The sequence below is a fragment of the Pipra filicauda genome, unplaced genomic scaffold (assembly GCF_003945595.2).
Source record: "Pipra filicauda isolate LSUMZ 115617 unplaced genomic scaffold, ASM394559v2 scaffold253_size2546935_pilon, whole genome shotgun sequence".
NCBI lineage: Eukaryota > Metazoa > Chordata > Aves > Passeriformes > Pipridae > Pipra > Pipra filicauda.
Window position 1 is genome coordinate 2,353,279 of NW_024104369.1, and position 16,104 is coordinate 2,369,382.

The 16,104-nt window shown below is 34.6% G+C and overlaps 1 protein-coding gene across 7 annotated transcripts in view; it reads left to right on the forward strand.

Moving 5' to 3' along the window:
* SCN2A (sodium voltage-gated channel alpha subunit 2) overlaps window positions 1-16,104 on the forward strand; it is a 76,786-nt gene that overhangs the window by 23,452 nt on the left and 37,230 nt on the right. For 4 of the 7 annotated variants that reach the window (XM_027733529.2, XM_027733533.2, XM_027733530.2 and 1 more), the window contains exons 3-11: window positions 731-849; window positions 3,380-3,469; window positions 5,156-5,284; window positions 5,964-6,055; window positions 6,961-7,233; window positions 10,711-10,774; window positions 11,345-11,486; window positions 12,275-12,481; window positions 13,885-14,175. In XM_027733529.2, coding sequence (XP_027589330.1) covers window positions 731-849; window positions 3,380-3,469; window positions 5,156-5,284; window positions 5,964-6,055; window positions 6,961-7,233; window positions 10,711-10,774; window positions 11,345-11,486; window positions 12,275-12,481; window positions 13,885-14,175 — 1,407 coding nt within the window. Of the gene's footprint in view, window positions 1-730; window positions 850-3,379; window positions 3,470-5,155; window positions 5,285-5,775; window positions 5,868-5,963; window positions 6,056-6,960; window positions 7,234-10,710; window positions 10,775-11,344; window positions 11,487-12,274; window positions 12,482-13,884; window positions 14,176-16,104 lie in introns of those variants that run through there. The other 3 variants (XM_027733532.2, XM_027733534.2, XM_027733535.2) reach the window with 2 other exon arrangements.

The window sequence follows — 16,104 nt, forward strand, 5'->3', positions numbered from 1 at the left end:
GTTCCAGGTCTGCATGGCTGATATGCCCTTTGGGCTTTCTAGGACTGCCACAATGCTGGCTAGATCCACTTGCTTTCAACAAGCGTGAACTTTGACCCATGTGTAGAAAGAAGAAATTATAGGAATGGATAAGAATTTCCCCAGATGTGTGGGAATCAAAAGAATTTTAAAAAAACTTAAAGACTTTATTCCTCTTTGTTTCTCATTTTTTAAGAAATTATTACATTCAGAAATGCTTTTTTAAATGTTAGTAATACACAAGTTATTGCTGAAACTGTGGAGAGGCAGTGAAAATACATGGATTAGTGAATTTTGTATTAGGTAAAAATAAAGCATGACTCAAGAAAAATAGACAAAATTGCAAGTATAAAGCAATAGTTGGAAAGGGAATACATTATTCTCAGAGTACAGCAAAAACTACTGAGTACATTAGTGTTACGTTGAAAAACTTGTTGTTGAACACTCTTCCATATTTTCATGATCACTCTTGGAATTTAGATACTTTGAGGTACTATTGTTGTTGATTTCTAAATAAACTTATTAAAATGTTTTCATTCAATTATGTTCATCATAATTTGGCTGGACTCAATGATGTTTGAACTGGACAAGGAATTGTGTAAATGAAAGAACATATTGGCCAAATACAATTAATGATGAAATAAAAATTATTCTGCGTTTGTAACTTGTTATCTTGTAAATGCTGTTTTTCATTCTGTTTTTCTTTTTCCAGACCTTTATAGTATTGAATAAAGGGAAGGCAATATTCCGATTCAGTGCCACCTCTGCCCTGTACATGTTAACTCCTTTCAATCCTCTTAGAAAAATAGCTATTAAGATTTTGGTACATTCATATCCTTTTCAAGTGGTTAGTCTAAAACTGTACTGAATGAGATGTTACTTAGTATTTAAATCATTCTCTGGCACATGTCCCAGGATCAATATGATCTGTAGTGCTTTGTCCCTCTTCTATCTACTATTTCTGTCTTCTGTTCTTTTTCTTATTCTCTTTTTACATTTGTGTTCATTGCTGGATCCTAATATAGTAATACCAGAAGCCAGACAACCAGTCATTGTCCTTTACAATTTCTTTCTCTGTCCTCTTCCTTCCCCCACATATTTTTTTCCTTCCCTCTTATTTTTCCTGTAATCACCATATCTTTTTTTCATCTTTTCCCCTCCTCCACATTTTTCATAAACTGCAGATATATTGCTCAAAATACTTACAGTTCTTCGCTGTGTGTTAAAATCATATCTTTGATCCCAGGTCTGTGCTTGCATGAATATTTAGTTAAAATATGGTTTCATTATTCCTTTTCATTTTCTTATTCTGATAACAATTGCAGAAAGATAGATTCATAAACCAGCTTAGGTTTCTTGTTTTATTATACATTCTCGGTCCTATATGTATCTCACCTATCTATTTTATTTCTTGATCATTACTGCATTATACACATAATCCTGTTGATGTTTTAATTTCAGTCTTCAAGTAGGTCATGAGATTTCCACATTGCAGGTAGAGATTTGAAAAGCTAAATTATTATAATTACTTACATATTATTTTGTCTTTTTCAATGTTATGATAGCTACCTATAGTAGGCATCCCACTGGTCTGATCCCAAATGCTCGTAAGAGAAATGAGGGCATTGACTTCAGCAAGTCTGCTTACTTAAGGAGCAAATACAAATGTTTACACACTTATTTTTACAAATACCTAACGTAAGCACACTGAAAGTAGTTCTGTGTGTAGCATTGCATATAGGGATCCTAAGATCATGTAGAATAAATCTTGAAAGGATTTCTTCCAGTCTTGTTATAGTGGAAGTCTGATAATTACAACAGTTGTTTTGTGTTAGATGTTGTTATCAATGGCTAGCCTACAAATGGCTCCAGAATCAATCATAATACTACATAGCCTGTTTTGAATTTTCTTGCTATAGGTGCACTACAACTAATTATTTTTCAATTATATAACACTCCTTACCATATTCTAGAGCTTTATTCAGTTATGTGGAATAATAGAAGACTGTAGGGTTGAGATGATGGTGAAGAGTTAGTCACTAAAGTCAGAATGTTAGAAAACGTTGTTCAAACTTGTGGGAAGGTATAGTTATTTCTCCGCTGATGAAAGAATGGTGAGGACTTGCAACTGAGAGGACATTTCATCAAAAAGGATTTTGAAAGCCTATGTAAAATACAGGCTGGGAAAACTCATAACATGGGTTTTTTATGTTTTAAATATTCCTTTCTCTTGCGTTCATATATGAGTTACAGAACAAGAAGGTAGTTTCTGACTAAGGGATTTAAAATACATTTACTGAGCAGAAAACCAAGGAATTGTTGAATTTAATGCCACAGTTCAGAAGGCAGAGGTATTTATTGTCGTTTGAAGGTTTTTTTAATTAATGTAGACATGCAAAGAAAACTTCATGAGGGGAACCTCACTGTACTTCTCACCCCATTATATTGGGATTTCTGTTTAGGAGCACTACATGAACCTCCAGCTAAAGCTCTTCTCAAAACCGAGCTTTGTCCTGTCTCTAGTTTCAGGTGATGGTGCCATCATGTGGACATTTTGTGATTCACCTATGTGGTTTTCATTTTGGTGGTTGTGTTTTCATATCTTAGAAGAATGTCAGCAATTCTGAGAGTGACAGGTTGTAGATCTAGAGCAGTTCTCTTAAAATAAATTATTTATGACTTGGACCTATTCAGGAATTCTTTTTAGATTTCTTTTTTTCCCGAGGGGGGAAATATCGTGTGCCTTCCCTTCCAACTGCATTTATATTACAAAAGTCATATAGAACTCAAACAGCAATAAATAATAATAAATAAATAAATATATAAATAATAAAATACTTCTCTCCCTAAGATTTCCCTATGTTGTCTCCTATTATGTTGCAGCTAGCTTTAATATATGTATCATAATGATAAGCAAAAATTTTTATATGTGCCAAATTTTATGGTGAAACAATGAAGAAAATGTATTTTTCATTCTTTTGTATGCATGAAGCACATCAGATTTGTCTAGATCATCTAAAAGTAATGATTTTTGTATTACTCCAAGAAATTGGAAGCTACTACTTCAAATTTTCACGTTTTTATTCAAAAAGAAAAAACAAGATCTCCTAAAATTAAGAGATGGGTCTTTCCTTCTAGTATCTTTCAGATTTTCTGATTTTTCATAGATGATTGTTCTCTTTTTAGCTATAAAGTGGTGACTGTGAAAGATTTAACATATTCAAGGCCTTTCCCTGGCTGTTAAAAGGGCTGGGTAGGGTTAAATTGCTCCTGAAAGTGAAAATCTACCAAAGCAGTGTGTTATTTGATACTCTTTTTATAAGATTTTTTTCTGACTTATATTCCTTAACTCTTAACCTACATTATTCAGCATGCTTATCATGTGCACTATTTTGACCAACTGCGTATTTATGACCATGAGTAACCCTCCAGACTGGACAAAGAATGTAGAGTAAGTTAAATGGATTTTCTCTGAATAATAGTAATCAGAAATAAACTGCTGTAAATTATTTTATATTAGAATGGCATCCCCTGGCAGCAGGTACCTTGTTGGCATATCCTTTCAACAGCTATTCTGATGCTGGTTTCTTCACTGTGGTGTTAAATACATGTAATTGTCTCATGACAAGTTGTTTAATGTCCAGCTTCTGTTTACAGTATTAGGGGATGTAAGAAGAAAAGCTAGTCTTATGATCATACAGAAGAAGTGAATTATAAATGTTTTTTACTGCATTCTATCTTGCATCTGTGGAAGAATGCAAAAAAGGCACTCTTTCATCTCAATTGCAATAACCATTAACAGATAAAGGGATCATCTTACGGATGGCTGTATTCACTGTACTGCAGCTTTCTTTTGCCAAAGCCAATCTAACAATGGAAAGCATGTATGCAAAATAAACTATTAATGAAAGTATTGAAATGGTTAGCATGATGTCAGCTTGTTGCATAAGTGGTCCGTTTTGGTGTCAGCTACATGGTGCCGATGGACAATGACACTTCCAAGGCTGTAGACCATGGTGTGAAACACTGCTCTTCATGGTGCTTCATTTTTGCAATAGCATTTTATGCTTCTGATGCTTTTTCATTCCTTAGTGCTTGGGATGATACATACCTGTTTAATCTCCAGTAATCAAAAGTGAAATCATAGGGCTATTAAAGTCAACAAAGGCATTCTCATTTTGAGTTCAGTGCGAACCTATATGTATGTCTAGCATGTAGTAAATATTTATGATAAAGAGTGATTGCGTGGATATTTCTTCTCGGTTTTGTGTTGTGCCATTAAGATTTACAACTTGTCCTCATCTGTTAAGTAAAGTTGTGCAGGAGACATTTTTTAGTGATTGAACTGAAAACATTCACATTGGAAAACGGTTTTCAGGTTGGCTCAGTTAGAGTAAGCTTGTTAAGCAGTTTAATTTGAATTCTTTTTCATTAAAGATATAAATTAAATTAAATTTCAAGATGACGTCATTTGGATACAGAAGATTGAAATGACACAAAATGCTGGAATTAAATATTTTTTTAATTTACATTTCAACTACATTTTTTTAGTCAAAATGAGTAGCTGAATTTTATTGGCATTCATAAATATTTTTGGTTGTTCTTGCACATGATTTTGCATCTGAAATTACTTGTTTCATTCCAGTACTGTGTCTTGCTGAAAGTGAAGTAGTGGATATACCTGCTCTATAATGAATGAGGGCTGATGAGGGTTGGCACTTGTGAGCTCATGGTACTAAGCAACATTTCACCATAAAAATAGCATTGAAGAAAGAAACTTTTAGTCTGCAAGCAACTACTGAAATCCTAACATATTCCATCTGTGTGTTTTGTTATGACATGAGTTCATACTGGACATAAACATGCAGCAGTGAAGTAACTGGGAATTTTGCATCTCTCTTATTGGTATAGATTACAGAATTTGAATTTAAGATATGGGTTGTTATTTAGGTTTTTAATCCTAATTTCATTTCTCCTTCTTTATGGTATAAATTATGCTTAAGAAAAAGTTGATTATAACTGCCATTAAATTCTTATGCCTCTTAAAGAGAAGAAAATGAAAATAAAGTAACTAGAAAGCATAAACTGTGAAGATAATGTGTGTACCTGTAATCTCTGTCTTGCATATTTTCTTCAGATACACTTTCACTGGAATTTATACCTTTGAATCACTTATTAAAATTCTTGCAAGGGGCTTCTGTTTAGAAGATTTTACATTTCTTCGAGACCCATGGAATTGGCTAGATTTTACTGTCATAACATTTGCGTAAGTCTTCTACTTTTTTTTTTTAATAAATATTCTCTCTGATAGCATGAGATTAGTGACTAAAAATTGCCTCATATCTTGTCAGCCAGAACATTTGGAGCCTGGACTTCCTGTGGTTTCAATATGTTTCTTCTACCTCTTTTACACATTTTAGTATTTCTAACCAAGCATGTGCTGCAGAGGCCAGCATGGTGTGCCAGCCCGTTAGGATTGGGAATGCCATCAGCCTGAGCTGTTCATATCCTGTCTCCTTTCTGCATACCAGAATTAAAAGGAATCCTCTTGACTTCGTGCTAATAGCTGACCAAATTAGGTTTCAAACATCATGTCAATGTGGTTTATTTTGATAAAACTTTATTTAATTTTATGGGCAGAAGTATATTTATAACAAAGGCAAAATACAGTGAACGATCAAGAGGTCTTGATCAAAAACCCGAGCAAATAGGATAAAATCTGCCTCAATTCTGAATAACTGTGATTTAATCCTACAGGTATGTAACAGAGTTTGTAAACCTAGGCAATGTTTCAGCTCTTCGAACTTTCAGAGTATTGAGAGCTTTGAAAACTATTTCTGTAATTCCAGGTAAGAAGAAGTTGGTGTAAGGTGTTAGGCCCCTCGTATCTCCAACTGTTATTTGTGTGCTGTCATTGTGTTTGTGTGTGAACTCCCCTATTACAGATATGTGACAGAGTTTGTGGACCTGGGCAATGTCTCAGCGTTGAGAACATTCAGAGTTCTCCGAGCTTTGAAAACAATATCAGTCATTCCAGGTGAGAGCGAGGTTAAACACCGAGGCTGACTTTTGTTGTACAAAGGCTGTATTCACATTTTTAAAGCATAAGCCTTGTTTGCTACACATTGTCAACTAAACAAAAAGCAGGAATCAAGACATGTAATTTTATTTAAATTGATTCATGCTTGTATTAGTTGTATTTTCTTTTTTTAAAAAAATCAGCCTTTGAGTTTAACAAATTCTTGCATGGGATATTTGCAGTAAACAACCTATTGTGATTTGCATCTTATGACATCAAGCTTTCCTTTACATGTTTTAAATATAAGTTAATTTTAAGCTTTCATAGTGATGCAAATTTTATCATTTATTGAAAGCACTTGATATGGCAACTTAATTCAGTTTTAACTCACGTATGAAAAATTAAACTCTAAAAGATAGCATGGGCCATGCATGGGGTATTGTTTTAAAGATGTCTTTCTTCTCCAAACCATCACCCCTCTTATATTGTAAGAAGATTATTACAACGTCATTTAAACATGCACTTATAATGTCTTTATAATGGGTTTACTAATGTAGAATACATTATAAAAGGTTCATATAAGAAAGGTTTGGGCAAGAAGCATCAGCAAAAAATGAACAGTGCTATTCTATGTAGGGTTGAGATATAGCATGGATAACAGAAGCACTTGTTTTGGCATAAACAATGTGTTTGGAATTACCTACTTTTTATTTCTGTACACTATAAAATAAGCATAAACTTACATCTTTTCACTCATCTTCACAAGTAATAAGGCTTTTCATTACGGTTATTGTATCACAAATATTTGAGTAGTTTACTAGGCTTTTTGCATGAAATCTTTATCAGGAAAAAAATGAAGTGAATTTTTTTTTGTGTGTTTAGTATCTATTTAACATCATAATAAAAATATTTTCTCTTTACAGGCTTGAAGACTATTGTGGGAGCCCTAATTCAGTCTGTGAAGAAGCTCTCAGATGTGATGATCCTGACAGTGTTTTGTCTGAGTGTATTTGCACTGATAGGGCTGCAGCTGTTCATGGGCAACTTGAGGAATAAATGCCTGCAGTGGCCTCCAGACAATTCTACTTTTGAAACAACTGTTATTTCCATCTTTAATAGCTCTATAGGTGAAAATGGTACATTTATTAATACAACAATGACAACATTTAACTGGGATGAGTACATCGAAGATGAAAGTAAGAGTTAATTATATAATCTGCTGCATTGGTTTTCTGGAATTTATTTAAACAAATACAAGAACATTAGTATCTTTCTCTTGCCTTTAAAAGTGTGTAGCCTGGCCAACAGACATGAGAGAACTCAATTTCTCTAGTAAATAAAAGAACAGTCATAATATAATTTAACATACTCATAATACCATACTGGATGCCAAAATATGTTTTTACCTTTTACCGAATATAACTTTTAAAGTAAAATCATATCTCAGCTTAAACCAGAAATTTCCATGCTAGCTTCAAGCCTCCTGAAGTAGAGTGACAGCCCTAATATAGGATCTGAAATGTAATAGCTGGATTAGTGCAAGTTAATGCCCAATATCATAAACCCACATTTGAACGTCAGTTAGCCCATGAGTTCTGTCATAGCACGTCAACGCAACTATGTTGTTTCTTTACAACTTGGTGAGTGTCTCTGCATCACGCTCTCTTGCACAGCACAGACATGCCTTTATGACAATACTGGAGATTTATCCCATGCTTCTCATCCTTGCAAAATAAGAATTAGAGTCCATATTTCTGTCTTTTAATTTGTTTCCTTTCTTTGGAAAATCGGGAAATGAGCGTGTTCGTCTCCTTTGTATCTCGTAATACAGCATTCTACTGTTTTAGGTAGTTAATGTCACCACCGTGTTAACAAAAATAGTTTTAAAATTCAGGTAGAACAACTGTGAACATATCTATAGTAGATTGCTATTCTGTCTTTCATCATGATAGTATCAGTTTCTCCTATTTATCTGTTCAACCTCTTCTATTTATTTTAGTGTATTTTAGTGTTTTAACTTCATAATTAGGCATAATCTCGGGTTTTTTATAAAGTCTGTATAAATGTTGTAACTGATGACTATATCACTGAAAGTTAGAAAACCTCAGTTTAAGAACTAAATACCTTTGGATCCAAGTCTCATTGCCTTATAATCTTTTAATATACTTATCATCTCAGCATGCTTGTGTCATGGAGAAATATTGAATGATAAACTATTCATAAAACCATCTGAAGACCAGATCCATTCCATTCCCCTTTAGTTGTTTCTGGTACTATATTACACAAATAGAATTTTTTTTTCTAAATATCTGACCTACATTTTCCTAATTTCAGATTGAATATATTACTGCTTCTCCTGTAGAATTAGAAATAAGATAATCATAGACTAATTTGTATTAGTCTTTATGATCTTTAAAAACTCTTATCTTCTTTATTTCTGGTCTTTTCTAAGCCAAGCCATGCTATTTGCTGTTTTGCATTTTTTTATACCTATTTTCACTTCCTTTTTTCTATTTTGGACTCTTTCCAGTTAGTCTGGGAATTTTTTTTCTTGTTCTTCCATTGCCTTTTTTTGTTATGGGATTTGGTTGGTTGGGGGGTTTTATGAGATGTTTAAATTGGGTACTTACTCCTCTAACAATTACTTCTAATTTGTATCTTTACCTCATGTGCCATATATGCAACATTCCTACTAACACATTTCAAAATTACCTCAGTTTTATGTCAGCACTGTATTGTTGATTCACAGTCAGCTGTGACAGTCACTGCATCTTTTTCTACTGTGGTGGCTGTGGCCACATCCTGTCTGTTTTACATTTACATATTTGATTTTGCCTTGTCAAGTGTAGGATTTTGCACTTGTCTCTATTGGAATAAATCCATTTGCTTTTGGACCAGCTTGTCTGTTTGTGAAGGTCATTCTAAATTTCAGTTATCTCTCCTAGCTTGATGTCTTCAGAATACTTGATGCATTTTTTTCTGTTGTTTCATGTCTTGAGTTGGTAATGGAACTTGTTATGAAAACTGTGTCTAGCACAGATCCCTGGAGGATCTTCAGAGAGGTATCCTTATGAATTGACACTGGGTCACTGGTGACTCCTCTCTGAGAATTTTTTTCAAGTATTTTGTGGTATTTCCAGCCAGAAAATATCTCCTTTATTTGCATATGGAAGTGTCATGTAGGGCTTGTACACATGACTGTTGTCCTGTTATTAAATTGGCAGGAGACAGGAATAGTTTTATATATGGCATATTTTTTACAAACCCATGTTGACTATTTTTATTACTTTATCATTATCTTTTTTTTTTAAAATCTTATTTAAGTGTTTTCAAAAATAGTTGGCTGAGAGTTGAGCTGACTGGATGGTTTAACTGGATTCTCTGCTCTCCAGAGGAGAAGCTGTGCCACATAAGAATATGAATTAGGCCGACAGGCGATTTTGAAAGTCCTGCTTGAAGCCTATTTGCATCTTTAAACTTCTTGAACTGTTTAGGTAGAGGTTAGATCTCTCACAGGGTCTGACTGTGTGATCACCAGAATGTCTGAAAATCCTCTGATTTCTTATCTGATATCTGAGACTAGATTGCTGATGTATAAATTATACACATAATCTCTCTCTCTTTTTAAAACAAGCAGATTTTATGCTGCCTCTGTCGTATACAGGTGGTGACAGAGTAGAAGCAGTCAATAGGAACTGGTTGCAATTCCCTGCTTGTCTGCTTAGCATTAGTCCTCAGTTAGTTCATGCCAGCTAAGATAGTCTGTGCCAGCTGGCAGTGAATCTCACAGAACCATCTGCTTCCTGGGAACAGCCAGAACATACCTAATTCTGGCAACTTTAGCTTAATATGCCACCTGACCCAAAAATCTCCACTAGAGATTCCCATTTTACCATAAGAATCCCAAACTGGAAATCGAAGGCAAATTGTCTTTCCTTTTCTGCTGCAAAGCAGAACAAAGAAAATAAAAGAATGTGTCGGGGGCTTTTAAGAGTTTCACCTCTTTAGATTATGTTTTGCCTCATTTTAGTAGTTAGCCAGTTGAAAAATACGTATAGGTTCTTGAAGTCCATTCCTCTGCTATAGAATTTTGTGTAGTAATTTTGTGTAATGTACAATAAAAGCTTCATTTCTCCCCCAGCTGCTCAAATTAAGATCCAGCTAGCAATTTCTTGAGCATGTTGTGTTCTGTTTTCATGCTGCAAAATTTCAGTATTTTTTTCAAGGAATACTTGGATAAAATAATATGTAATGAAAAATTATAAATTAATAATACTAAGTATTCTATATCGAAATGCACAAACAAGGGCAGAGATTTGCCCTTATCCTTTGCCTTGTTTTCCTGCTGTTTTTCTATTTGCTGACATACACAATTTGGTATTCCAGCCATTGTATCTTAATAATTTGGTTAGGTTTCTGAGAATTAACTGTGCAACTACCTTTCCATTTTCTAAAGAAAGGCCAACTTTAGGACTCTATAGAAAACCACTTTCCTGTCAAGACAGTATTTTCCATGCTTTTATCATTCCTAACCATTGTATGTTGCAGTTAAAAAGTTTGTTAGCTCTGCTAATTTCTTTCAAGTGTAAAAGTCTATATAATTGCTCAATTTCCATTGGGCATAAATGTTACCTTTCTCATCACCTTTTTGATTTTTTTTTTTTTTTAATCAGGTCATTTCTACTTCTTGGAAGGACAAAGTGATGCACTGCTGTGTGGCAATAGCTCAGATGCAGGGTAAGAAAATGATCATCATTTTTCATTATGCATAAAGGAAAAAGAATTAGCTGCTTAGAATAGCTCAGGTGTGGTCAACTTTAATATCAACTGTACTGTAGAGTTACAAATTACCAATGGTTTGCATTTGAAGCTATATCTAAATACAGCCATCTATGTGATTTGAGTTTACACAGGCACTTCCATCTGCATCTTAGGCTACTTTTCTAAAGGTAACCACATGAATGCTACGTGCATAAATGTTGCCGCCAGCTTGCTGGCAACTGTTTATTGTCAGCCATGCTACTTGATGTTCTTCTCTTGTCCTGGTGGAGATGTGTTATTATGACAAATTATGGGGAAAGGTAGATAGAATAATACTAATTATATTATTAAAGCATTGAAATATCATTAGGAAATGGAATTAAAAATTGAAAAACGAGATATATATTTTTATCTTAGGTATGTAGAATAAAATTTTACTTGTTCATAGTTTTGTTAGCAACTGGTACTCCTGAAAAATTTTGTTTTACTACAGCATATGGTAATATAGAGTAGTTGTTAAAAATAGCATTTCCTCTTCTTTTGTAGTCAATGTCCAGAAGGATATATATGTGTGAAAGCTGGTAGAAACCCCAACTATGGCTACACAAGTTTTGATACATTCAGTTGGGCATTCTTGTCACTGTTTCGATTGATGACTCAGGACTTTTGGGAGAATCTTTACCAGCTGGTGAGGACTTATTAAAATAAACAGCACCATCACCAATACCATTACTACATAGTACTTGCATAGTTATTGTCATTCACATGTCCCTAAGGCCTTTGGACCAGAAATCATCTTTAATTTCATGTATGTAAGCTATTGTTTTAAACAGTAAGGCCCTTATTAATGATTTAAGTTACCATGTGCTACTTAAATACATAATAAGGAATAGCTTTTATGAAGGTGGTTAAACATTATTGTTTGTTTTCCCAGATGTGTAAATGAACTTAAGTTGTTAAAGTTTCTTACCCAAACATGCTGTAAATAAATGCTAGTGAAATTTATTTGCAGTCTAGTAAAAATATGTTCTGTTTGAAAAGGTTACATTTTGTCCCTGAATTACACATATCCTTAGTGTGAAGGACAGTAATTTTGTTCACTGTGACATTTTATATAGTACACTGTCTTTGTGACAGTCTAGTTTGGGACTGATGAGACAAGAAGGTAAGATGGGGCTGATTGGCCCCACTACTGTTAAATTTAAAGGCTATAATGTAGATATATAGATTGTTGTTGGTATAAGTTCTGAAGTATTCAGAATCTGATTTCCCTTGACAATAGTAGACATAAAAGTTAGATTTTTGCATATATATTCAGGATATATTATTATTTCTGTATGGAAGAAGTAACTAAATAATCTTGTGCTAACACAAAGCAGTCTTATAATGTATTTATAGATTATAACACAGAGGCTATCATATTATGTAACAGCATTCAAAGTCTGCTAAAAATGTGTATTATCTCTTTTTCTCCAGACACTGCGTGCTGCTGGGAAAACATACATGATATTTTTTGTTTTGGTCATTTTCCTGGGTTCTTTCTACCTAATCAACTTGATCCTGGCTGTGGTTGCCATGGCCTACGAAGAACAGAATCAAGCAACCATGGAAGAAGCAGAACAGAAAGAAGCAGAATTTCAGCAAATGCTGGAACAACTGAAAAAGCAACAGGAAGAAGCTCAGGTATCCCTATAAAGTAAAATTTCTTCTTTCATTCATGACTGTGATTGGATGCTTTATGTCCAAATGTGAGAATACTTTTACTCTCCTACTCCTAACAATGTACTATTCTGTCTCATTGCAAACAATCTTTCTTCTTATTGCAAACAATCTTTAATGTTTTCCATTGCACTGTTTCTGTTGGCTCGAGTGAACCTGTTAATTTGTGACAAAAATGATAACCAACAAGCTAAAACACTGGATTTTCAAACTGGAAGTGAATATCAACTTTTTAACTGAGCACAGTCAAGAGCCGTCTGGATATGGTCCTTGGGCAACCTGCTTCAGGTGACCCTGTGTGTACTGGAGAGTTGGACACGATGGCCTCCAGGGCTTTCCTTCTAACCTCAGCCATTCTGTGATTGTCTGAAATGGCGATGGGGATGTGGGGAGAAAACCCCAAACAGTAATTCTGTTTATATAAGTAACAGAATCAAAACTATTGTAGGTGCTATAGGAGAAATATTTTGCTTCAGCAATATTTGGCTTTTCCTACTCCCTCCCCATCTCTCCCAGCAGAAGGCCATAGTGTTCCAGTTTTAAAGAAAACTGGAGAAAGTGGAGAAACTGAAGAAAACACTTCTGTGGTACAGATGTAATGATTATATACTGCTTTGAAATTCCTTTTCATTTTTCGAAGGCTGTCAAATCTAATAATTGATAATGTCTAGCATGTGGCCACCGACATAGAAGTCGAACTATGTCTTCCATATAACGACATGACTGAAGTCAGCAGTCAGGGGTTTTTGTTTCATTGGTTAGTTGCTCTCTCTTGAGATTTTTTGGTCTGGTTGGGTTTTTTTACCACAGCTTGTAAAGAAATGTTAATAAAATGCTCCACATATTTTGAAAACCAAACAGCAACAGGTATCTAATAGTCTGTAGTTTAACACAATTCTCTGATTATGATCTGCAAAACTGAGATATCAATGCCACACCAGATCTTTAATAGACTAGAGAGTATTCAAAATCCATCAAAATGTTGTAAGAAAGTGTTGCTTCCTGTTAACAGGGATCTTACCAGTTGCTTAAGCCTTGAATCCTTACTTCTACAAGGTATTTCAGATGAAAAATTCATTGCAACATGTTGCTCCAATCTAAAACAGGTGCTTATTCACTTGTTTATCTGACAGCATAGTTTTCATTGGGTTGCTCTAACTCCTGGTTTGTGGAGCAGTGGCAAAATTATGGTCCTTGTGGTATTTCACAAATTAATTTTCTTATGATATACTGGGTTCAGCGAAGTCGAAGCATTGCTTTTATTTCAAAAAAATAACTTTTTTTAAGAATGGCAATAAATGTAAAATAGTGAGTGGTGTGTGTTTTTGTATAAATGTTGTAAATTGCATATATGCTTGTACGTATAGGCCGCAGCAGCAGCTGCAGCAGCTGACTCAAGAGATTATAGTGGAGTAGGTGGAATAGGTGGATTCTCCGAAAGTTCTTCTGAGGCTTCAAAACTGAGCTCAAAGAGTGCTAAAGAGAGAAGGAATAGAAGAAAGAAAAAAAAGCAAAAAGAACAATCTGAAGGCGAGGAGAAGGATGGGGAAGAATTTCACAAATCTGGATCGGAGGACAGCATCAAAAAGAAAGGTTTCCGATTTTCCATTGAGGGAAATAGACTGACATACGAAAAGAGATTCTCTTCCCCACACCAGGTACCATAGTATTATTACCTCCTAAACAGCTTTGTTGTCTACTCATCATATAAACAAAAGCCTGTAAAGTAGTTTGGTTAATTCTTGCAAGATACCACAGATTCATTAGCATCTTAAATCAAAGTATGACCAAGTTAAAACTTGCAGCCAGATATGAAAATGTAAAAATTTGAGAGATTTTGGGTTTATTCTAAATTTATATGTGAAAATTCAAAATTTGTGTGTAATTAACATGAGCTGTATTTCAAGTTTCTTAATGCAAATAGACCTATCTCCCCATGAAGTTGAATGTGTTCAGCATGATCAGTGGCTTCAAAATATACTGCACACATAAAAAGAAATGTAATGTTTCAAATGAGAAAAGTACTAAAATTTGGGATGCAAAAAGCTCATCAGAAATGACATAAATGTTCATGTGAAATTTGAAAAATTAATTGATGTGAGACCATTAATTGTGTTATCTTAAAGAAGGTAGAAATATGTGTGGCAATGTGTCCTTGCATGTGTTCCCTTGAAACACCAGTGATTCAGAGTGCCATCTGCATCTCCCATCCAGACATTTATTTCCTTTGATAGTTTTATGTTATCCCTTCTACAGTTTTCAAAGCTCCTCTTTGTTTGCCCACCTCTCACTCTCCCCTCAGCACTTCAAGTCCAGATCTCACATACATTCTCTCTTTTTTCTGGCTCTTTTTGTACCTCAGTATGCTTCTTCCTTTTATCCCCACCTTCTCAATTCTCCCTGATCTTTGTGATTTGCTTTCTCCCTCTTTTTAGTCATTATTACTAAACTCATTCCTGTCTATTACTGCCTCTGGAAAGCCTGTTTCATCCCTTAATAGATCATGAGCATTCATATTCTCTTCATGTATCATTTTCTCCAGCTTCCATTCTCAAAGAAGCTCAGACCTCTTCATCCAGTGTTTTCTTATTAAGGACTGTCCTTCTTAGATCAGACCACGGTGGGAATATAATGTTTCCGACTTTCTATTTCTGCCACTCCTTCCACTCCTGTTGTACTTCCTTTTTCAATAGTATTGCATCCTTCCCCCATCTCACCTCCTTGGTCTGCCACCATTTTGTGTTGTTAACTGTCTAACTAATCTCTGTAAGACTTCATTGCTGAATTTAGTTCATGATTCATTCTGTTTCTTATACAAATTTTCACACCTGTATCAATTGACTTCAACTTCCTGTTGAAGACCCATCTTCTGATCCCTTAGGTGCATATTCTTGCCTGTGTCTTCATTCAAACAGCAGCCTTATTCAACTGCAGCTCAATTCATCCCTCTTGTGAGAAATGAAGCATTCCTCATACAACTTGCTCTTCTAACCTTTTCATCTCCCAGGTTCATTTACAGCTGTTTGACTATGACAGTCTAGAAATCCCTTCCCCTCTGGTTTTCCAAAGTTAGTTCCTTTTCATTCTGGATTCTAACCACTATTATGGAAGTTCCACTCACCAGTTTTTTCCTAGAGAAAACTCAGTTTTGTACCTCATCTTTGACTTTTTCCTTGACATTTCATTTTCTTTCAATGTAAATGACCATTTTCTTCCTCTTGAAAGCTTATTCTTCCTAACATTCATGATTTTTTGTCCTCTCAATTCTCCTGGTTTAGCTGTGCTTTAGAAGATCCTTTTACCCCTTTGACCGTTTCAAAGGGATTTCCACAAGGCCTTTGGCTAGTTCCTTTTTCTCTCTCTCTTTTTCTTTTTTTTTTTTTTTTAACTCTATTCTGGACCCACAACTGTGAATCATGTCTAACTTGGGCCTCTTTCCATTTCCCAATTACCACTGTATTCATCAAGAATGTTGTTGCAAAGCGCACTAACCTATCCCATTGCTTTTATCAAATCTGCTAGTAAACATATTTACCTAAAGAAATTTTTTAATACCATTAAACATACTGTACCTAAAGTTCCTCCCA